The sequence below is a fragment of the Lactuca saligna genome, chromosome 8 (genome assembly GCF_052625555.1).
Source record: "Lactuca saligna cultivar CGN05327 chromosome 8, ASM5262555v1, whole genome shotgun sequence".
Taxonomy (NCBI): Eukaryota; Viridiplantae; Streptophyta; class Magnoliopsida; order Asterales; family Asteraceae; genus Lactuca; species Lactuca saligna.
Window position 1 is genome coordinate 34435770 of NC_136424.1, and position 24034 is coordinate 34459803.

General features: G+C 40.5%; 1 protein-coding gene and 1 non-coding gene across 2 annotated transcripts; one reads left to right on the forward strand and one right to left on the reverse strand.

The window, feature by feature from the left end:
* The first annotated feature begins 895 nt into the window (after positions 1-895).
* Positions 896-3370, forward strand: LOC145009544 (uncharacterized). The gene is made up of 4 exons (XM_078968223.1): positions 896-1726; positions 1982-2573; positions 2666-2716; positions 2793-3370. The coding sequence occupies exons 1-4, from the start codon at positions 896-898 to the stop codon at positions 3368-3370; spliced, it is 2052 nt and encodes a 683-aa protein (XP_078824349.1).
* LOC145013427 (small nucleolar RNA R71) lies at positions 1262-1368 on the reverse strand. The gene has a single exon (XR_013664987.1). It is a non-coding gene; the product is annotated as a small nucleolar RNA R71 (small nucleolar RNA).
* Positions 3371-24034: the final 20664 nt, after the last annotated feature.

The window sequence follows — 24034 nt, forward strand, 5'->3', positions numbered from 1 at the left end:
AAATTACTAATACAACTAAAAACCAACTTAATAATCCGTAATCATTAGCTAGCCATAAGGGAGAAGTGGATTCAAACTAAACAAGAGTGTGTTTTTATTTATTGAATTTGATTTAAGTTCATCTGATCTTGCAAAATCATATAAAACCCCTTATTAAATTTGTTAATAAATTAGGTTAATTTAATAGTAAGTATATTAATTAGTAACACCGTTCCCTGTGATCGACACCCGACTTACCTAAGCTATACTGTAATCTGACTAGGTACACTGCCTATAAGTGCATAGATAGTCTAAGTTTGTTAGGTTATAAATATTAAAATTAATAGGTACTTTTGTGCACGTCAAGTTTTTGGCGCCGTTGCCGGGGAACGGCACAAATTATTAGTTTATTTAGTTGCATTAGATTAATCGCCCTTTTTATGGAATAAAATCTGCAAAAAGTTTAATTGGTTATTTATTTTGCTAGCTTATCTTAGTTTAATTTTTTTTCTGTTTGTCACAGCGTTCACGACATGAGATTTAGTACACTCACGACGTGAAATCTGAGAGTTTTTTAGTTTTCTTATTTTAGTCCAGTTTTACGTTTTAGTTGAGCAAGTTGCAGTAGTTAATGACCAGAGGCTCAAACACACCATTGGTGCCACCACTAGAAGATCCCGAGTCTACAATTCACAAGAAAAAGACGCCCTTGCAAGAATTGAAGTCAGCCTTCTCTAGGAAGTCAGGAAAGAAGACAGGAGAGTCAAGTTCATCAGCGCAGCACGAGAGCAATCTTGAGCATTTGGATCATACACCCGTGCAAACCGAATCCGAAAGCGATACCGAGCCAGAATTTGAAGAACACACGAGTGAACCCGAGAACGAGCCAAGGAACGAGATGGCAGCAATTGAATAAATGTCCATGGGAGCTTACAAGAAGCGGATCCGAGAAGATGTGGGTCCCGGTTTAGTCCAACCCGCAATACCTGCCACTGCCACATTCGAGCTGAAGGGACACATATTGACTACCCTGAAGGACATCCCATTTTTCGGGAAAGATCATGAAGATGCTTTTAAGCATCTAGATGAAGTCAATGACATTGCAGACTACTTCAATGTCCCAAATGTCAGCAAAAACACAGTCTTGCTTAGGATGCTTCCCATCACTTTCAAAGGAGCTGCTAAGGAGTGGTTAAAAGCACTCCCACCGGGTACAATCACCACTTGGGCTCAAATGCGTGAGGAGTTCCTAGATCAGTTTTGCCCGCCATCCAAGATAGCTAAACTCAAGAAGGCAATAGCCAACTTTGAGCAACAGTCGGGGGAGTCACTATACGAAGCATGGGAGCGGTACAAGGGCTTACTTAGAAATTGCCCACAACATGACCTAAATGTGCAGCAAGAGATGTCAATCTTTTATGATGGGTTCAACGTGATGATAAGACAACTCCTTGATTCTCAAGGACCTTTGACAAAGAAAAATCCAAGAGAGGTCAAGGAGCTAATTGAAGAATTCGCGAAACACTCCAGCAAATACCACAACCCGAGGCAAGAAGGAATCAAAGGCGGAGGAGGGTCCCTAACTGAAGAAATAGCAGTGTTCATGGCCATGTTAAATAATATGGACCGCAAGATAACACAGATGGACCAATCGATACATGCCATAAGAGTGGGTTGCGAGAGATGCAGTGGTCCACACTTGACAAAGGACTGCAAGGTAGATGATTATGGGAACAGAAAGGCTCAAGTATGCTACTCTAGTGGGGATAAATTTGATGAGGACTGGAAGAAACCGAAGAAGGAGTGGCTGCCATATGAGGAGTATAAGAAGCAAAAAGAAGAGAAGTATAGGCAGACATGTCGAGGCCTCTATCAAAAGGAGCAGCCACCAGCCGAGAAGAAACCCGACCTAGAGACCATTTTAATGAAGTTTATGGAAGCATCGGAAAAGCGACACGATGCCACTGATTCTGCTATTCTGGAACAACAAACTTTGATAAAGAATCAGCAAGCCTCCATCCATAACCTTGAAGTACAATTTGGTCAACTAGCAACTCTAGTTCATGAAAAATTGTCCCCGAAGAATCCCAAAGTAAAGAACCAATCTCATGTAATGGCCATAGACACTGAAGAAGAAGCCATCTCAGAGTTCCTAGAAGCATTGGAAGAAGAACCACGGAAGCCCGATCAAAAGATGAAGAATATCAAGCTCAAAAATCATGAAGCTGCTGAGTTCCAGAATTCACGACGTGAACCTTATATGTTCACGACGTGGGCCCGTCATGAACAGAAAAATTCTGCAGTCAGTTCGGTTTATGAGACGAATTTGCCTTTTCCTTCCCAAGCCACCCTTAGTCCACTAGAGAGAGATCATAAAGAGTTTGTCAATTATGTGAAGGGGATCCCGATTAATACCCCCTTTGTCGAGACCTTATCTAAAGCTCCCGAGAACCAGAAATTACTGCAAGACTTGATAGACACTCGAAGGCAATTAAAGAAGCAGTCTACAGTGATTCTAAGTGAACAAACTTCAAAAGCTGCGTTGGGTGAAACACCAGAAAAGATGGGGGATCCTGGATGCCTCACTCTTCCATGTGAGTTTGGGAATAAAATGAAGGTTAATGCTTTAGCCGATTATGGGGCTAGCATTAATCTGATGCCTTTTTCATTTTATCAAAATTTGGAGATTCACAAAATGAAGACTACAAAAATGAAGATTCACATGGCGAATCGTTTGGTGACACAACCCCGAGGCATAGTGGAGGATATTTTGGTAAAAATTAGAAAATTTATTTTTCCGATAGACTTTGTAGTCTTGGACATGAAAGAAGATCCAGATGTTCCGATAATCCTTGGTCGGCCATTGCTCAACACTGCTGGTGCCCTTGTTGATATCCACGAGTCTAAGCTAACTTTGAGGGTTGGAGATGAACAAGAAGTCTTTGGGATAAAGGATGACTTTCAAGAAGATAAAGAAGAGGTGTTCACAATTAATGAAGAGAATGAATTAGAAGAACTGGAAAAGCTTATGGAAGAAGATATAAAGGCAGTTCATCAAGTCAAAAGGACAAAACCAAGGGCATCTGTTCCATATTTGATTGAAGTCATAGCTTACAAGAGCCCGCCTTCTTGGGTAAGCAAAGAGGATGAGGAAATAACAAGTGATGAAGAGGAGGTCACTTCAAGAGTAACAAGACCGGTGGTGAAAGAGGAAAAGAATGACATAGAGTGCAAGGAGGAAACCAAGGGCACAAAACGCAAGCTTGAAGAAGAGGGAAAAGCTAAAAAGGAGAATTCAAAGAAGGCATATAAAAGGCGAGTTCAAGCTTACAAGAGGCGATTCAAGGAACAAAAGATCTTGGTGGAGGACTCTTCCGAAGACTCAACGTAGGAGGCACGGAGTCCAGCTCAAGACTCCAAGAAAAAGAAGCACTTCTCGGGAGGCAACCCGAGTTTGGTTTGAAATTTTTTTTTCTCTCTTTCTTTTTGCATTTTAGTTTAGAAAACTTAGATCGAGTCATCCAACTCTATTAGAACAAAATGTGGGGACCTTAAAACGGAAGTAGTAATAATTAAGAACTTAGTTCAAACTCAAATATTGATTGTCCAGACTTTACTCACGATGTGAATAGTTAGCCGTTCAAGACGTGAATTGTGAATGAACCGGACACGAATTCATGATATGGCTTAACCCATTAGACTAGCAAGCCCAAGATCATTCCGTGAATACATGGCCCAAACTTAAGCCCAGGCACTATTCATGACGTGAATTGTATATAATTCACGACGTGAATGTTTAAAAGTACGGGACCACATGATAAGTCCTTGGAAACCAGTAAATCCTTTAATTTGTTTATTGTTCACGAAGTGGAAACAGAAATTGGTCCCCCTTGGTCCCCATTACTGCGAATTTAGCTGACAATTCTACTAATCACCATTGTGCTTACGTAATACTTCCAACAAAGGTACCAATTATTGATTATTAAGTTTAATTTTTGGTTCTAGTAGAGGAACTTAGGGTTAGGGTTTGTTAAATGACGAAATTAATTCTTTACAGTTCATAAATAACCTTGTAATGTTCATGCTAAGTGTTTGGAAGTGGTATAGGAGTAAAACCCAAGGATATTTTGACTGAATTTTCCCCGATTGTTAAGATTCTGCCTTCTGCGGTTGCAAACTCACGACGTGAATCTTACATGATTCACGACGTGAATTCTGGGGCTAATCATAATTCATTTTTCTTCTATGTTTGATTTGTGGATATTTGTTTTGGCTGTTTCTTTTTCGTGTTTTTGCAGGAATGGCTCCAAGAAGAGAGGTTCCAGCTGGGGTTGCCGGTTTACACCCGTTTTACAATTTTCCCGCGACGACGGCCCGTGATGTTTTGACCCGTTGGAACAACAGATTGGGGTGGCTTTACAACAGGGAAATTCCAGTTGCTCCAACAGTTAATTGGACAAGATTGAGAGAAGTAGGGCTCGTAGACCGGGTGGGCCCGTTCTTGACAAAGATGTTTATTGGAGATGGGTATTCGTTCACCTGTTCTGGTTGACAAAATCTATTCCGGGTGCAAGAGCGGGTCTACAAGGAATTTTATGTCGAGTTTTTTGCAACGGTGACGTTTCAGGAAATGGTCCAAGATCCACATTGGCCACAGGCATTGGTATTTCGATTGGGGGGGTGAGTACCGGGAGTGCATCCTAGTTGAGTTTGCTTGGAGAGTGGGATTGTATGATCGATAGGAGGCTATGACTCCCGAGTTTGGCATGTTTTTGGGTGGGGCTGCTAGAGGATATGCGGAGGGTGTCACGGGATATTCTTTTTGGCATAACATTGCCTCCGGGATGTTTAATTCTGGAGTATCTCCTGAGAGCAGTAGTCGGTCCCCGATCCATCGTTTACTCCACCGGTTCATTACCTTTTCCATCAACCATAAGAGGCATGGAGACAAAGTGACTAAGCAGAACTTATTTTTCTTATGGTGCATCTTACAGCCTGGTGTCTGTTGTAACATCTCGTATTTTCTAGCCCGTTTTCTAGCCGAGTCTGCCGCGAGTTCGTGCCCTGGGAGCCCTATTTGTGGGGGGCATTTTGTTACTCGTTTGGCCCGTTCTTATCATCTGATTGTTCCCGATATTACTGTTGGGTTTTGAGCATTCTAACACTCCTAAGTGTACATGCAACCCTAAATACCTTGGATCTATGTTTTCTCTATTATACATGCAAATAAGAACATCCAAGGTATTATCCTAATCTAGCATACAAAACAATGAGTGTAACAAGATAGAATACATACCTCTTTGATGTATAAAGTCTTCATGAAGCTTGAGTGCCTAGCCCCAATAGTGTGGAAGCCTCAAATGGAATCACAATCATCAAAACACTTAGAATAACTTGAGAGAGTTCTACACTTCATGAAATCGGCTAGCCCTCTTCTTCACTTTCTAATGTGATTCTAGTGGCCGATTTTTGTCAAGAATAAGATCTTTATATAGTGTTACAATTAGGGTAAATCCTCAATTGTCATGGCTTTCCATTTCCTTGGATCCATGGGTTCAAATACACCATGGAGCATCCATGGAACATCCTATGGGTTTTAGCCCAACTTGATTATCCATGGAGCATTAGCCCACTATATAAGTATGGATGATTTACACAATCAACCCATATATTTAATTAGTCTTCTTTTGATCACTTAATTAATCCTAGACTAATTCTTGATCAATACTAATTAAATAATCTTATTATTCTTATTATTAATATACTAGAACTTATAATATATTAATAACCATAAGTGTCTTATTTCTCTCATTATAGTCTATCCAAGTGCATGATGGTATGCAACCCAAATGGACCATGCCGGGTCAGGTCAAATCTTACCAATTATAGTTATGGACTTAGACATTAATCCAAAAATTACTAGATCCATGACGTGTGTGGACGAGCATGACTTTGGTATGGGATATTTGGAGACTATGCGGGTGGTCAGAAATTTTGGATCGCACTGGGGAATAGTTCCATCAGATGTTGAGGGTGAAGATGAGGATGATCAGCCAGCCGATCAACCTGCGCCAGAGCCGAGACCGAGGCGCAGGAACGTGAGAGGAAGGGGAGACTGCGGGCAGCCGATACACCCACCTGCATCCATGGTTGGTGCACCTTTTGGGGGTGATATGGCTGGTTACTTTGACCAGTTATCGTTGAGTGTGAATTGGATAGGCGGCACGATGGAAAATGTGGTTCGGCATCTTGGGGTGGAGCAGCTGCCTCATTTAGGGTATCATTACCCGATTTGCCCACGATGGTCAGAGTATGGTGGTCGTGGAGGTGATGGAGCTGGTACCAGTGGAGCGCATGAGAATGAGGAGGATGATTGACCGTTATTTATTTTGTTTGATTTGTGTTTAGTTTGTTTTTTTGTTTGTTTTTATGGGATTGTAAGAACTACTTTGAATATTATGTTACTTTTATTCTTCGTTGTTGATTGTTTCTCAGAAATTGCTACGGAGTGCTTAGGAGGGATAGCGAGTTATGAATGCGTACGTTTTTAGCTGGGAGTGTTTAATTCCGAGAGTCGAGACCCATATTTTCAAAATAAGTGTGGGGTGAGTTAATGGAGTGGAGTGTCAACGAATGAGTCATAAACTGATGACTTTGGAAGAGTCTTAATACATTAAGACATTAGAAGAAGGATTGAGCAATGTTTTCTACTTGTCCAGTTCTCACGACATGAACATTTCTAATTCACGTCGTGAGTCAGTTATCAGGAGGTTCTCAGGGTACGCTCAGTTCGATCTCACGTCGTGAATTATTCCACACTCACGTCGTGAATATTAGATTTTTACGAGATTCAAGGCCCTTGACATTTTAATCTTCTATGGGTTGATGTTGTTCTTCTTGTCAATATATTCAAGATTATTTTGGCTCATTTTTTTTACCACCATGCAATGTGGCGTATGCTTTCCCACATTGCTCATTCTACTTTTGGAGACGTACACCATATTTGAAGATGATTGAAGGCTCGATTTCATGTTTTGCCGGTACACTCCTTATTTCGCGAGTTCAAGAACCAAGTTTCTATTTTTGGAGTCCATATTCAAGATGCACGTTTCCCGCACTTTTGGAGATCTTCACGCCACTATCCCAGGGGAGTTTGTTCTTTTTTCTCCCTTTTCTTTAAGGTTTTTTTTTTAAAATTTGATTCATACAATGAGGATATTGTATGAAATAAGTGTGGGGTAGGGGTAGAAGAAGTAAATTGCTAGAAAATTATATAATAGTAGAAATTGAAAATTTTGAAAATTTCAAATTTTTAATAATTGAATCTAGTAATAATAGTTTGAGCTATAATTGCTAGTATTATGCGGGATGATCCGATGAAAGTTCAAATGTTTAGTTGAGCCAATATACGTTATAGTGCATTTGTGGCCTCCCTTATTTTAGTGAAATCATGGAACAAAAACACAACCCCGCTTGGTTTGAGGGATGCAATATGTTTAGCAGCCTAAACCTGAAATGTATCCAGGAAAATTGTTATCGTTAGCCAATAAAGGTTGAGGTTGAGCGCCTCTGCTTAAGCATGTAGGTTTTGAGTGAAAAAAAGTGAGGTACATGTAAAAAAAAGAGAGAGAATTACGAGTAAAGCTTGAAGAATTTTTGAGCAAATAAAGTGAAGATCAAAAGATCAAAATTCCAAGAAATCCAAAAAGTTGAAGATACCAGAAATCAAATAAGGTGGTGAATTCAAAGAAATCAAAGATCAAATGTCAAAGAATTAAAGAATTCCAAAAGAACTCTATAGTGGTATCGAAAAGTTGTAATTCTAGATTATGTATGCTTAGGTTGCTCAACTAAAAATACCTTGAGGTTAGGAGGTTTTCTGCGGATGGATTCGGAGGGTCGCATAAAATGAGCATTGTTCGGAAAAAGTGGGCGAGTGTTTATGAAGATTGTAAGTATTTAAAGTATGGGGGGTACTTTAGGAAAATTTTAGACACAAATGCATGCGTCGAGGTCTTGGCATAATGGCTGAATTAGAGTCGGATTGTTCAATGTAATATTAGTTTAAATTTGCTTGAGGGCAAGCAAAGCCTAAGTGTCGGGTATTTTGATATTGCCATATTTATACTTATTTTTAGGCAATATTTAAGTACATTTTTATTAAAAAGTCGATAATTTGTTTAGAATAATGGTACTTATGAGCTTAAATGTTGTTTACAGCCAAAAAAGAAGACATTTTGAAGAAAAGGGGACTGAAAACGTTAAAGAAAGAAACTTTGGGAATTAAAAGAGTAAAAGTGAAGTAAATCTGGAAAAAGGTTATTCACGACGTGAGATTTAAAGGATTCACGATGTGAATTGTTGGTTCTAGAAAATATGTACGCGGGTGAAGGAATCCTTGACGGGCACGGTTATCTACGACTCACGACGTAAATTTATGATTATTCACGACGTGAATTTATGGATATCAGCAACTATATAGATCCCTGACCTTTACGAATAGAGACACTTTTGGGCAAAAGGAAGGAGTTCCAGAAGACGATTTAAAGCGAAAGAAAGGTTCTGAAGGAAGGTTTTCAACATCAAAAAGAATAAAGGTTTATATTTTAGTTAAATAAGAACATGTCTTTCATTAGTTTTAGCTGTTTTGATTTAATTACTATGATGAGCAGCTGCATCTAGCTACTCTTGTCTAGCTAGATGAAGCTTTGAACTTATGAATAGTTATATGCTTATGGATTAAATTTAGTTGGTAAAAATTTCTTGTGTTTGATTTGTATAACCTAGCATGCTACTGTTTGTTTATCTAATTGCTTGATTGCATGTTCTGTGTAGCTTAGTGACCATTAAACTGCATGAACCTGTTTACCTAATAATTTAGTGAACATTGAATTGTTAGAGCTAGGATTGACCAATCTTAGTTAGTAATTAGAATAAATAAAGCTTAGTTGAGCTAGAAAATGTATATTGTGACCATAAGTGCCATTTATACAACAAATCTTACATAGCATATTTACATTCATAATTAGTTTTGTGTTTAATTATGTGTGAACATACATGGTTTGACATGAATTAGTTAATTATTGGTAAGATAGAACTAAATTACTAATACAACTAAAAACCAACTTAATAATCCGTAATCATTAGCTAGCCATAAGGGAGAAGTGGATTCAAACTAAACAAGAGTGTGTTTTTATTTATTGAATTTGATTTAAGTTCATCTGATCTTGCAAAATCATATAAAACCCCTTATTAAATTTGTTAATAAATTAGGTTAATTTAATAGTAAGTATATTAATTAGTAACACCGTTCCCTGTGATCGACACCCGACTTACCTAAGCTATACTGTAATCTGACTAGGTACACTGCCTATAAGTGCATAGATAGTCTAAGTTTGTTAGGTTATAAATATTAAAATTAATAGGTACTTTTGTGCACATCACATATGTATATATAGACAAAAGTAAGACGTGTCTTCTATGCAATCCATCTTCGCCAAAAGGAATCATCGGGTACCTATCTAATGCGGAACTGAGAATACAAGCAGTTTGAAAATCAGCATAAAGCTGGTGAGTTCATAAGCGGTTTTGTATTCTGAAAATGTATTTGTTTCTTTTTCTGTTTTCTGAAAAAGTTATACACCAAGAAAATCCCATATTTTCTTAAAAGTTGGTTACTAATCCGAAATGTAATGTAAAAGATATACACTGAAAACATGGTTACTCTTGTGAATTAACCGGTTATGTACAAATGTAAGGTTTAGTTATTTGTTTTGTTACTCGAATCCGGTTATGTACGAATGTTACCCCAGAAAAATCCCATATTTTCCTAAAAGTTGGTTACCAATTTGTAATGTGAAAGATGTATACCGAAAACCTGGTTGTCCTTGTGAATTGTATTAGTTTTAACACGTATATAAAACTAATATGTACAAGTAAACTAGTTACTTTATTCATTATTACTATCAAGTAAATCTCTGTTATCCAAATTGCAAGTTCCATAACCATATGATAGACTAGATATGGCAATAAGTAGTCCACATCACCTTATGACTTTCGTCACCCTTGAAACTTTTGATTCAGCTGTAGCTAGCAGCCAGGTGTGGGGTAGTCAGCCCCGTATAGATCTATACACTCAAGTCACGCTCCCTATCAAAGAGATTCTGGTTACGGGTGCGGTCCTCCACTCGCATATCTCTATGGAGTGTTCTCCGAGGACGTGTCTCCAATTTATAGGAATAACAAATTTACTAGTAATAATATAGAAAGATACTGTTACAAAAAATGATCCTCCACTCGCGTATCTCTGTGGAGTGTTACCAAGGACAAAACAGTGTACTAAGTTTCATGTTCAAAGATCAAATGTTATGCTTTTAACTGATAAAATGTGGAAAACCATTTGTGAAAATATAAAATACAACATTTTATAAAGTTTTTCACAAATATTATGGTAATGTATTCTGCAAGTTCAAACGGTTATCTGTTACGATTGTCAACGTTAAAAGCATATGAAATATGAAACACAACATATGTAAAACAAGTTTTTGAGTACAAGTATTCCTTGTACTTTGCTTGTATTCCCCCTGAAAACAGTGAAAAACATTAAAAAAGGGTAGGGGTATGAACTCCCCAGGCGAGAGAACGTGACAGTTTGAATGCTAAGCATCGGTTCGGGGCTTGACAACGCGCGAGGTTCATAAGTAATATGAAATGGTATACAAATGTATCTAATTAGACTTTAAATCACTAATTAGATATGATTATACACTCCAATACAAAAAAAAAAACACTTCAAATCAAGTGTTTGGAGTGACCCGGGTGGCATCTACGGACGTATAGGGCTCGGATAATGTGTTTGCTCTTCAAGAGTAAACTCCTTAAGGAGTTTATGGCCCTAAGACCAACTCCACATGAGTTCACGGCCGTGAACTCATGGATGAGGGGTTTTATGGTGACAAATGGTCAAATAACACTTAGGAAAAGTTGTTATGATTTAATCTAAGGCTTAGGAATGGATCTAATCATCAAGAACATTACCAAATGGATTTTACGGCTGTAAACTAGGAGTTTACGTCCGTAAGCTCCTATGTGACCATTCCTTACATGATTTTTTAGCCCTAGATTAATCGCATGTGATTCAAACCAATTCTACAAGCCTTAGAATGAATTTAGGGCATCATTTGACTTGTGTTTGTGAGTTTACGGCCCAGGAACCCATTCCTGGGGGGTTTACGGCCGTGAAGTCTCAAAGGGATGGTTTTCATCATGTTTAAGGCCCCTAAATCGATTGTGGTTGGTTCTAGAATTTAATCCAAGGCTATTGGTGTGTTTAAGTGGCATTTAAACACTTGAATTTGAGTTTACTCCCCATGAAGATGAGTTTATGGCCCAAGCATGTTCTTGGGCAGTAAACTCATGTTTACTCCTCAAAATTTGGATTCAAGGTGTTCTAAGTCTGTTCCCTTAAGTCATTTAGCCATATCTAAGCTCCAAAGGTGGATTGGGAAGGTTTTAAGGCTTAAAAAACCCCCTTTATGTGTGTTCACGACCCAAGAGTGTTCCATGGCCGTAAACACATGAATATGGTCCTTTTCCATAAATTAAACACGAATTTGAAGGCTAAGGATGCTAATCTATGATTTAGGGAACTTACCTTGGTGAATTGGAGCCTTAATTTGATGATTTTGGACCTAAATCTTGAGTTTGAAGAGAGAGGTTAGAGAGAGAGAGTAGTGAGAGAGTGCAAAAGCTTCAAATGGAAGCTTAATACACTTTAAATATGTTCCAAGTTCGGGACACGGTGGAATTCTACCCGATACCGACGTTAGACGTGGCTTTTGGTTGCACCCAATTAAGTTGTCGTAACCCGATATGGTCGATTCTAAAAATATTCCGATTACTAGAATGGGGTGTTAATATGAGTTCTAAACACATTAGGACACCCATCAAGTCATCAAATCAACCTCAAATTTAATGACTTAATTTAATAGCGTAAACGGAAATGAATTTGAAAACGACGAATTTATTAATGGAAAGGGTTACAATTTTGGAAACGAACTTCGGGTTGTCACAAGCTTCCATTGCATGATGCAATGAATTGAATCAGGTCTCTTTAAGTTAGACTCTAGCACAAAAGATACATTCCTTCATGTTCTAATGTGGCACAACCACTTCTTAGTAGGTAGTATTTCTAGCTATTAGCTGCTTAACCCTAATGATGGTTGCGATACTTCTGTCGATTGCTTCAATTATATTTTCCTTAAATCTCCTGAATAAATTTGAATACTACATCGAACATGGTTCTCTGAATCGAGTAACTTACTTTTTAGATTCTACCTTAGTCAGACTCGATTTGCTATGACTACTATGGTCAAAATAACATCCCTTTTCTTAGTCATCATGGAAAGAAAAATAATGATGAAAACGAATAAAACAAACTCAACTATTGGTGCCTTAGTAACCTTGTGACTTTCCATGATCCAAGTGCAAGTCCTATGCTTCTGGTAGTATACTCCTCTACTATCCTTCACACCTACTCATACTCGTCCCAAGAATTTTTTCTATTAGATATTAGATATACTATCATTATAATTATGTGATAAAAAGATATGCACATGACAGCTAGTTTTTAGAATCCTAGTGTGATTATAGTTTCCTTTCATAAACCATTATTTGTATTATTTATACCATTCACATAATGAGAGAACTGATTACGAACAATAGCTTCTTTCATGGTATCAGAGAAATTTGGTTCTTAATTACTCTACCATCCATCTCTTATCTGTATCTTTTCTCCTCTATCGTCCTCTTTGCTTTTTTTCTTTTCTTCTCATTCCTTCTACCATGACTACTGAATCCAAAATTCATCCATCCCTTACTATTTCCAATATCAAAAACATAATTCCCATTACTTGAGAGATGAAAAAAGGACTAAAATACATTGCAGAGCTTACCAGGTCATTGATCACATCATACCCGCAAAACCAACTGCAGCAACACCTCCACCGACTGATCCCGCCGCCGCTGCTACCGCCGCCACAGCGCAATGGTCCCGTCTCGATGCCATTATTTTACAATGGATCTATAGCACTATCTCCCATGATTTGCTTCACACTATTCTTCAACTAGAAGCAACTGCACAAGAGGCTTGGGAAACTCTTGCAAACATCTTCCAAGACAACAAGAACTTTAGAGCTCTCTACCTGGAACATCAATTCACCAACCTTAAACTTGACAACTTCACCAACGTTTCTGCTTACTGTCAAGAACTTAAAAACATTGTTGATCAATTGTTGAATGTCGGTTCTCCGGTCTCCGAACACCATCTTGTTCTTCAACTCATATTAGGATTGAATTCCAATTACGATAATGTAGCAACGATAATACAACAAAGCAATCCCCTACCACCGTTCTATGAGGCTAGGTCAAAATTGATACTTGAAGTAAACCGCAAAGCACATCAATCATCCACTGCTCTTCTTTCCACCACCAACACCGACGCTAAATCGAACCATTTGGGGTTATCCTCTGTTGTTGCGAACACAGCTACACCACCGTCAGTCAATAACACCACTACTACCGACAACCGTTCCGGCAACACCTCCTATCATGGATGGAGCAGTCATGGAAATTACAGGGGGAGAGGAAGAGGGCGTGGCAGCCGATCTGGTACTTCAGTGGGTTCTCAACAACCAAATAATCGACTCTCCCCCCTTGGGCCCAATATTCTCAATGGGCATGGGCCATGCCTCCATGTCCTTACCCAACCTCTTCCTGGACTCGACCATATACACCATCACAACATCAACAACCCGATGTTCTCAGCCCACAACCACAACAAGCTTACCCAATATATTCAGTCACACCCCGGTCGTCGGCGGAAACATCGGGTAGTGTAACGTCATTTTTTCGTATCACAGTTATATAACATACATTGGACAATTCTTAAAGAAAATACATACCTTTATTGATGATTGAAGTTACATTATTGTTTTCCTAGTATTTATTACATAGTATCCGACTATGACATACTTCTTAATAAACAGAAAGATAATAGTAAAACTTCTCCTGTTCGAATACATATCAGCTTTTCAAGTTCCTGAAAACACATGCATTTTAAAATACGTCAACATAAAGTTGGTGAGTCCACAGGTTTTGACTCCATAAAATAATACATTTTTACACATTCAAAAGTATAGTTTTGAAAGTATTGTTTTGACTCTCCAACATTAAGTATAATAGTATACTTATCAATTAAGTGTTATACCTAAACATTTCTTAATCTTAAGATGTAAGTAGGGGAAAACTTATACTTAACATTAATACTTGTATACGACAAGGTATAATGTTTCTAACAATTTGCTACCATGAGCCTGTAACCGCTGCTATGACATAATACCTCTGATAGAACAATACACTCATGATTTACCATGAGAACAAATACACTAATGATTTAACATGAGAAACAACACCATACGCTTCATCGACGCCGGAATAATAACAAATAAAAGGACAGTTCATCACTTGCTTTTGGTTGACTGTAGCTAACAGTCGCAAGTGGGGTGGTCAGCCCGTATACTAATTATACACGACTTCCTCACTCACACGGGATTAACGGTTATAGTTGAGAGGATTTCCGCTAAGATCCCTAATCTTAGTTGATGAATACAATTACTCATGTAGACTTTGACGGCTTCCTATAGCTCTAACAACAAAAGCATCTTCATGTCTAAAACCCTAAGTTACTAGACTATGCTTTTAAACATTACTCCTAACTTCATAATATTTAGGCTGTATAACAGCTATATCTTGAAGTAAAACCAGGTTTTATCTTGACCTAAAACCAATAATAACAACATATAACATTTCTAGTTTTATCTTGACATAAAACTAACAATAACAACATATAACATATCCAATTTTATCTTGACATAAAACTAATAATGACAACATATAACATATCTAGTTTTATCTTGACATAAAACTAATAATAACAACATATAACATATCTAGTTTTATCTTGACATAAAACTAATAATAACAACATATAACATATCTAGTTTTATCTTGACATAAAACTATTAATAGCAAGATACTATATAACTTAACATATAGAACTTTCGAATATAACATCGGAACTATATCGCACACAACATATATATATATAGAATCCTAAGTATAACTCAAGATCTACATTAGTAAATTAACATACTAATACATTAGTAAATTAACATACTAATAAGTTGATATTAGTTGTATATATAAAAATATTATATTTAGAACAATCATATCCCAGTTATCATAACTATATACTATCATATAGACATAATAATAACATATATATAATAACTAGCATGCGTTTCCCCCTGAAATATTAGAAAGTGGGGCCATGAAACTCACCCTAGTAGCGTGATTTTATGTTATCTAAGCAAAACGGTCAGCGTGTGAGATCGTCGGGGCTCGGGATGCAAGATGGCCTCAGCAAAGGAAAGAAAGGGAAGAAGTTTTGGTGTAAAAATGGCTGAAGTCGTACCTGGTATTTATAGTAAGGATTTTGGACTCTCACATCGTGGGTTTCATAAGGCTCACATCGTGAGTCTTGCATGATCACCCCGTAGACTTGCCATTTGCGTCCCTATCTTCGGAAGGTGGCCATGTGACTCCTCACGTCGTGAATAACTCTTTGTTCACATCGTGAGTTTGGATCCTATCCGCTCGCAGCCTCGTCACACCTTCTAGATTCCGAGATATGGATAAATGACTCCTTACATCATGAGTGTCATAAAGCTCACGTCGTGAATTTAGTTAGCTTAGGGTTTCTGAAAGCTGAATCTTTGGAAGGCCATAACTTTTGCATACGAACTCCGTTTTTGACATTCTTTATATGCACGCGTTGGTATTTATGAGTACTACAACTCTATTTTAGACTTAAATAGCTAATTCTAAGTATATTTTAAATTCCTCTTATTATAGAGATTTATAGTGCTCGGTTTATCATAACTTCTTCATGCGAAGTCAGATTCAGACGTTCTCTATATTTTTGGAATTGTATGGAGATATACTTTGAGTTGTATCATAAATAAAGTTCGTATTTGTATTAGAATTTATCATGAATTACATAACATTATTACCACATTACTAGGTTAACATAATCACATTACATGATTGGTCTAATCACATGTGATTGTTATTGACTTATTTTGGCTAGTGTTACATATTCACTCACCGATCTCACTGAAGCCATGCATGCTCTTTCACTACAACAACCTGATGATAATTGGTATTTTGACACCGGTGCTACATCTCACATGACGGGTTCCCAAGGTACGCTCAAGTCTTATTCAAATTTACGTGCATTAAATAAAAATATAATTGTCGGTAATGGTCACAAAATTCCAATCTATGGATACGGACACACATCCTTCTCACCCCCTCACCCTCCGATCCGCCTAAAAAATGTTCTTCATTCCCTTTTTCTCATTAAAAATCTTATTTCTGTCCATCGTTTATCTATTGACAATAATTTAGCTATCGAATTTGACCCTTTCGGTTTTATTGTGAAGGATTACCAAACGGGGATCCGACTCATGAGATGCAACAGCCAGAGTGATTTATATCTGTTTTCATCCTCAGTTATCCAACAACTACAACCTCAAGCTCTTTCCGCAGTTTCTCAAAACATTTGGCATCATCGCTTAGGACATCCCGACGCAGTTATTTTAAGTTTACTTAGAAAAAATAAGTCTATCTCTTGTAAGCATACTAAATTTCCTTTTCTTTGTCAATCATGTGTATTTGTAACAAACTAAATTACCATTTATTTACTCTATTACTACTACTTTTACCCCTTTTGATATTATTCATAGTGATGTTTGGACCTCACCGGTTTTGAGTTCCGGGGGGTATCGTCATTACGTTCTCTTTCTTGACGACTACTCCAATTTCTTATGGAATTTTCCATTGGGAAATAAGTCCCAAGTTTTTCCTACTTTCCTCTCTTTTAGTATCTTTGTCAAAAATCATTTTTATGCAAATATCAAAGATTTTCAATGTGATAATGGCACCGAATACAATAACAAATCTTTTCACAACTTTTGTTCCTCAAATGGAATGGTTTTTCGTTTCTCTTGTCATGACACCTCATCTCAAAACGGGAAAGCCGAGCGTAAAATTCGAGCCATTAATAATATAATTTGAACACTTCTCTCCCACGCCAATGTCCCAGCGTCGTGTTGGCACCATGCTCTTGAAATGGCAACTTACCTCTTAAATATCATTCCAACAAAAACACTTAACAACCACACCCCTACCCATCTACTATACAAACGAGCTCCCTCTTACAAACATTTACGTATTTTTGGTTGTTTGTGTTACCCATTGTTTCCATCTACCAACATCAATAAATTACAACCTTGCTCCACTCCCTATGTATTCCTTGGCTACCCTACTCACCAACACGGATATAAATGATTTGAAATCCAAAACAACAAGATCATCCTGTCTCGCCATGTCTTATTTAATGAAGATATTTTTCCTTTTAAACAAAATCCCACCACAACACCATGCTCTTATAATTTTCTCGCAGATCCTATACATCCCTCCTTCCTTTTTCCTACTTCCTTTACCTCCCAACCGTTATCAACCCTTAACTCTGACTCTTCTGCCTCGGCTTCCTATTTTCCTGATCAAACCAACCCTATGTCTACCACTCTAGGCTCCAACAGTCCTTCTAACATGAATTCATCCCAACCTCCCTCTACTCCCGTCGTGACACAACCCTCTCGGACCATACACACACAAAGCATGTCTAGTATCTCTGAACCTAAACACATCTTCAACCTTTCTTCTCTTTCTACTATTTCTCCACTTCCACGCAATCCGAAGGATGTGTTATTTGATCTGAATTGGAAACAAGCTATGACCAATGAGTTTAATGCACTAATTGAGAATAAGACTTGGGTTTTACAACCAAAAACACAGGATATGCATATTATTCGATCTATGTGGATTTTTAATGTAGCACCTGATTCCTGGTATGTAAAATTTATCTAAGTATTTTCATTTTTAGCCTTGGACTCAGCGAGTTGTAGGCCCAAATCGCCGAGTAGAGACGAGTTTGGGAGCACGTTTAAGTTGGCGACTCGGCGAGTCCACATTCTGGACTCGGCGAGTCTCAGCTTTTTGATGAAACCCTAAATTTCAGGGTTTGCACCCAATTTAAACCCTCTTATCCACCCCCAAGCTCGCTCCCTTCACCCTCAGAGCTCTATATTTCGTTCAAGCCTTGTTCCTTGTGAGTTTGAAGCATTTTGGTGTGTTTTCTTGAAGATTTGGAGAGGGAAGGAGAATAGACAAAGAAGAGAAGAAGGAGGCCAGGCATATTTGGGTTATCTCAGTGATTTCCTTGAGGTATAGCTCAGTTTCCCTCTGTTTTCATGCTTATTGTCCCTTGTAGCTCCATGAAAGTCCTTCTTGAGCCTTTCCCCAAGCTTGTTTGTGTATTAGGGTTAGTAATAAGTTGTTTAGCCTCTAGATCTAGGCATGATTGAGCTCCAGGAGCTTGGATCTACTGCCTTTATGTAGCCATATTGCATGAAAGCCCTAGATCTACTCTTTTGGTGCATTTTGAGCCCTAAAACCCTCATGGGTGTTTATTTACACGTAAAGTTGGAAACTTTACGTGTTAATCAGGCCCTAGAAACCCAGATCTATGAATGGCATGAGTTGGATTCAAGCAGAATCGCGGGTATAGTATTTTCATGTGGCCGACTCAGCGAGTCGTTCATCTAACTCGGCGAGTCGAGTTGCGAGTCCTTGAGTTTTCCCCCTTTTTCGTGTTGAGGGTTGGAGTAGTGAGTCATGGGGTGTGACTCAGTGGGTCGGAAGCCAGACTCACTCATGAAGTAACTCGGCAAGTCAAAGCCATGATTCGGCGAGTTCAAGGCAATCTTCTTGCCTCAAGAACAGACTCGGCGAGTTGTTCATATAGCTCGGCGAGTCTCAGCATAGCGTGTTCTTCGGATGAAGATGAACTCGGTGAGTTGTTCTTACAACTCGGCGAGTAGGATGAAGGACTTTTGGCCTTTAGTTTAGAAGGAGAACTCGTCGAATCAATGCCTAACTCGACGAGTAGAGACGGGTTTATGGTCGGACAAAGGTATAGGGACTCGGCGAGTTGGCAAGTCAACTCGGCGAGTCGGGCCAACTGGCAGTTGACTTTGACTTTGACTCGTGGTTGGTTAGGGGTGAATGGTCATTTTACCCTGAGGTCAGTTAGCAGTATTTGACTAAGGGTTTTGTGGGAATTATAGCTGGAGGATTTCCGGAGCGGCAACAGCAGAAGACAGTCAGTTCCCACGCAGATCAGCAGCTACTTTGAGGTGAGTTACCTTCCAGTAGCGGTGGGTCTACGGCCACAATGCCGGCCCACAAGTAGGATTGTAAGATGGATGTTTGTCTCTGTGATATTCATCTAGGATTGCTACTACCTGTGATATGTTATTGTGCTAGTATGGTTTGAGACTATGTGCTAGTGACAGTAGGGGGAGATAGTCCCCAGTATACCGGTCGATAGGGACGAAGGGGCGGTCATGCCCAGCCATGCTAGATAGATTATGAGACATATGTGTTACGTGGTAGTAGAAGGGGGGTGAAATAGTCCCCAGTATCCGGTCGAGAGGACCGAAGGGGAGACCAGCACCCAGATATGCTAGTCAGTATCCGGTAGAGAGGACCGAAGAGGAGGCAAGCTCCCAGATATACTGGTCAGTATCCGGTCGAGAGGACCAAAAGGGAGGCCAGCTCCCAGATATACTCGACAGTATCTGGTCGAGAGGACCGAAGGGGTGGGTCGGGCACCCAGATATGCCTGACAATATATGTATGTTATGTGATTGTATGGTATGTGGTATGTTGGGGGAACTCACTAAGCTTCGTGCTTACAATTTTCAGTTTTGGTTTCAGGTACCTCTTCTTCGAAGGGGAAAGAGCTGGCGCGGTAATGGCCCATCACACACATGCCCTGTATTCCGCACTATGAGATCTTCCTGGGGATTTCTACTCTGACATTATTATGTTTTATGAAATGTGTTTCCAGACGTGCGATATCTTTATAGAATGTTATGATCGGTGAACGTTTTATTTCAAATGTTTTGCTAAGTATATGTTTAAAAATGAAATTTTTGGCTCGTATTTTTGGGATGTTCCAAGTTGGTATCAGAGCCCTGGTTTGAGGGATTCGGACACACCTTCAGGGGTGTTTGAACTAAAATCGAGGGATCAAAAGATTTTGGAAAAAGAAAATGTTTTCTAAAAGGCTAAGTAAAGGGTTTTAAGAAAGAACAAAGTGTGTGATGTGCGTGACCGGCCAAGCTCAAGTAATATTCCCCAAAGTACCCATACAAGCTTATGTTATGCTTATCAGTTTCAGTAGAATACCATGCTAGAATAGGACTAAGGATCTAGGAGTGATGCCTTATGTGCCTACTTTATGTGCTTCAGTGTATGAAAAGTTGCATGATAGAATTGAGTAGACAGCAGTAGGATAGCCTGTTTAGGTTATGCCTGATAGTACAATTTTATCATTGTATGCTAGTTTAGTTTTCTCTATGAGGATAGAGTTGCTTAAGATTGTTTCCTTTTGTCCAAATGTTGTTTGCTTTGTGCTATGTGGGCTTTGAGTGATGGGAGTTAGTTGTTAAGTGAATACGTTAAAGTCACATGTGATCAGGGTTGAATAATCTCAGAGTGTTGGATTTGACCCTATTGCGTAGCTCTTGTTTGAGTCCTAACCGTTGTTGGGATGAGTCCCTTACTCGAAGGATTATCTGAGCCTCGTTGCATGTGATTGTATTCAGGTAATAGCTAATTGGCATCACAAATAGACCTTCAGCAGCTGAGGACTGGGTTGGGTGGAGTTAGAGGTTTCCTAGGGTAAGCCTAGGATAAGAGTAGCAGTGATTAGCGGTAGTGAAAGGGACCTGGTGGAGTCAAGGCAGTCCTTGGAAAAGGTACGGATAGATGTGGAAGGTAGTATGGCCTCGTACTACTGAAAGCAAAGGATCCGTACCCGAACCGAGGAAGGCCAAGATAAGACCAGGGAACTTGTAGTAGGTGTGATCCCTCCAGAAGTATTAGTATCGCTAACAGTTGTTATTTCTTTTGTATTTGAGAATGGTGGTACTACGCTCGAGGCCAGCAGTTGGCAGTACAGGAGATGGATAGGGTTCGGGATCAGGTTCCAAGCCAGTAGATAAGGGGCTACGCGAGTTCATCGCGTCAGAGATCATCAGAGGCATCCTTGAGTCGACCCCCATTATTTTCAGGTTGATCAAGGAAGGGATATTGGAGATGATGGAGGATTGCCTCAGGGCATTCAGGAGTGACATGGCATCTGGCCAGTCAGGATCTCGCACATTGTCCTTCAAGGACTTTCGGGGAAGTGGTGCACCGGATTTTCACGGGGCGAAGGACCCCATAGATGCCAGACGATGGATTGCAGACATTGAGTCTGCACAGTTGACTAGCTTCTGTCCTGAGGGGTCGAAGGTGAGATATGCAGCAGGATGTTTAAGAGATCGAGCTAGGGATTGGTGGGAGTCCGTTGGTGACTCGTTGGGAGCCTCGGCTGTCGAGGCTATGACCTGGTCGGACTTTGTGACCAGGTTCAGGGCAGAGTTTGCGCCGACTGTTGAGCTTCAGCAGCTGGCCAGGGAGTTCCTAGATATGAGACAGACGACGGAGACTGTGGCGGAGATCACCGCCAAGTTCTGGGAGAGGGCATTGTTGGTGCCCCAGTATGCGGGTGACGAGGATATGAGGAGGACCCACTATCATGACACGCTACGAGCTGATATTCGGGAGCATGTCAGTTTTTCAGCTTGCCCTTTCCTGGACTCTATGATTGCCAGGGCAAGGGAGAGGGAGATAGATCCGGAGCACATTCGGAAGAGGAAGGCGGAGGAGGGGCATGTTATGGGGGCTTCGGGGAAGAAGCCCAAGGGATCAGATGCGGGGCCGAAAGGCCAACAGGGGCGGGGTCGCTCCAGGAAATGCGGCAAGAAGCACGAGGGAGCGTGCAAGTTGGGATCGTCAGGCTGCTACAAGTGCGGCAAGTTAGGGCACTTCAGCAGGGATTGTACTGCCCCTGCACCTGTGATTCAGACATCAGAGTTGTTGTGTTTTCACTGCAACCAGAGGGGCCACAAGAAGGACAATTGCCCCCAGTTGACAGCATCAGCGCCGGTTAAGGCTCCGGCTCCAGCTACCCTGTGGATTACAGATGGCCGACAGGGCAAGGTAGAGGCTCCAATGGTGAGGAGCCGGACATTTCAGCTGACGACAGAGGAGGCACGCGCCGCACCCGATGTGGTGATGGGATCGTTCCATGTGAACGATATTCCTGTTCAGGTGTTGTTTGACTCGGGTGCCACCCGATCATTTGTTTCCCTTGTGCTTAGCAAGAGGTTTACTGAGTCTTCGGGCATATTGGATTGCCCTTTAGAGGTAGAGATTACCGATGATCGATCGGTGCGAGCTTCAGCAGTATTCAGGGATTGTGTCCTAAGGTTATTTGAGGAGCGCTATTTGGTGGATTTGGTTCCTATCCCTTTGCGGGGGAACAAGGTGATTATAGGCATGGATTGGTTGAGCCCTAATAGGGCGGTGATAGATTGTGCCCAGCAGTTAGTGCGGATCAGAACCCCAAGTGGGGGAGAGTTGGTGATCCACGGCGAGAGGCCGCAGCATGGACCTACATTATGTTCAGCAGCGAGAGCTAGGCGCTACCTTCAGTAGGGTTGCGCGGGATATGTCGCGTATGTTTTTGATACCCGGGAGACGGGTAAGGAAACGGTGAGCGAGGTTCCAGTGGTGCGAGACTACACTGATGTGTTCCCGGAGGAGCTTCCTGGAATACCTCCGGAGCATCAGGTAGAGTTCAGGATCGACCTAGTTCCTGGTGCGGCTCTGATAACCAAGCACCCTATCGGTTGGCTCCTCCCGAGATGCAGGAGTTGTCTACGCAGCTGCAGGAGCTGCTAGACAAGGGATTTATTCGACCGAGCAGTTCACCTTGGGGAGCCCCGATCCTATTTGTGAAGAAGAAGGACAGGTCGCATCGGATGTGTATAGATTACCGGGAGCTGAATAAGGTAACGGTGAAGAACCATTACCCACTCCCGAGGATTGATGACCTCTTTGATCAGTTGTAGGGAGCATACTGGTTCTCCAAGATTGATTTGCGGTCAGGTTATCATCAGATGAGGGTCAGAGAGGAGGATGTACAGAAGACTGCGTTTCGGACGCGTTATGGCCATTATGAGTTCGTGGTGATGTCGTTCGGGCTCACCAATGCTCCTTCCGCATTCATGGACCTCATAAACCGTGTGTGTAGACCGATGCTGGATTGGTCTGTGATAGTTTTCATTGATGACATCTTGGTTTATTCCAAGATGCAGGAGGAGCACGAGGACCATATGAGAGAGGTTTTGGAGACCTTGAGGAGGGAGAGCTTGTACGCCAAGTTCTCCAAATGTGAGTTTTGGTTGCGCGAGGTGTAGTTTCTTGGGCACCTCGTCAACCAGAACAGGATTTCAGTAGACCCGTCCAAGGTGGAGGCCGTGATGAGATGGGAGCTTCCGAAATCTCCATCCGAGATTCGGAGTTTCCTAGGATTAGCAGGCTACTATTGGAGATTCATTCAGGATTTCTCTAAGATAGTCGTACCCCTAACACGGTTGACTAGGAAAGCCGTGGTCTTTTGATGGGGGCCTGAGCAGCAGGTAGCGTTCGAGATTCTGAGACAGAGATTGTGCGAGGCGCCAATCTTAGCCCTGCCCGAGGACGTAGAGGATTTTGTGGTATATTGTGATGCGTCCATCTCGGGTTTAGGCGCGGTATTGATGTAGAGGGGTCAAGTCATTTCTTATGCCTCGAGGCAGCTGAAGTCTCACGAGACGAACTACCCGACACATGATTTAGAGTTGGGGGCGGTGGTCTTCGCCCTCAGGATTTAGCGGCATTACCTCTACGGGGTTCGATGTACCATTTACATGGA

Excerpts from the sequence above, each read along its gene's own strand:
- LOC145009544 (XM_078968223.1), top strand. The coding sequence starts at position 896 with ATGTCCATGGGAGCTTACAAGAAGCGGATCCGAGAAGATGTGGGTCCC. Across the intron at positions 2,574-2,665 it reads TGGATGCCTCACTCTTCCAT|ATTCACAAAATGAAGACTAC; the intron begins GTGAGTTTGGGA and ends CAAAATTTGGAG. Across the intron at positions 2,717-2,792 it reads TTCACATGGCGAATCGTTTG|TCTTGGACATGAAAGAAGAT; the intron begins GTGACACAACCC and ends TAGACTTTGTAG.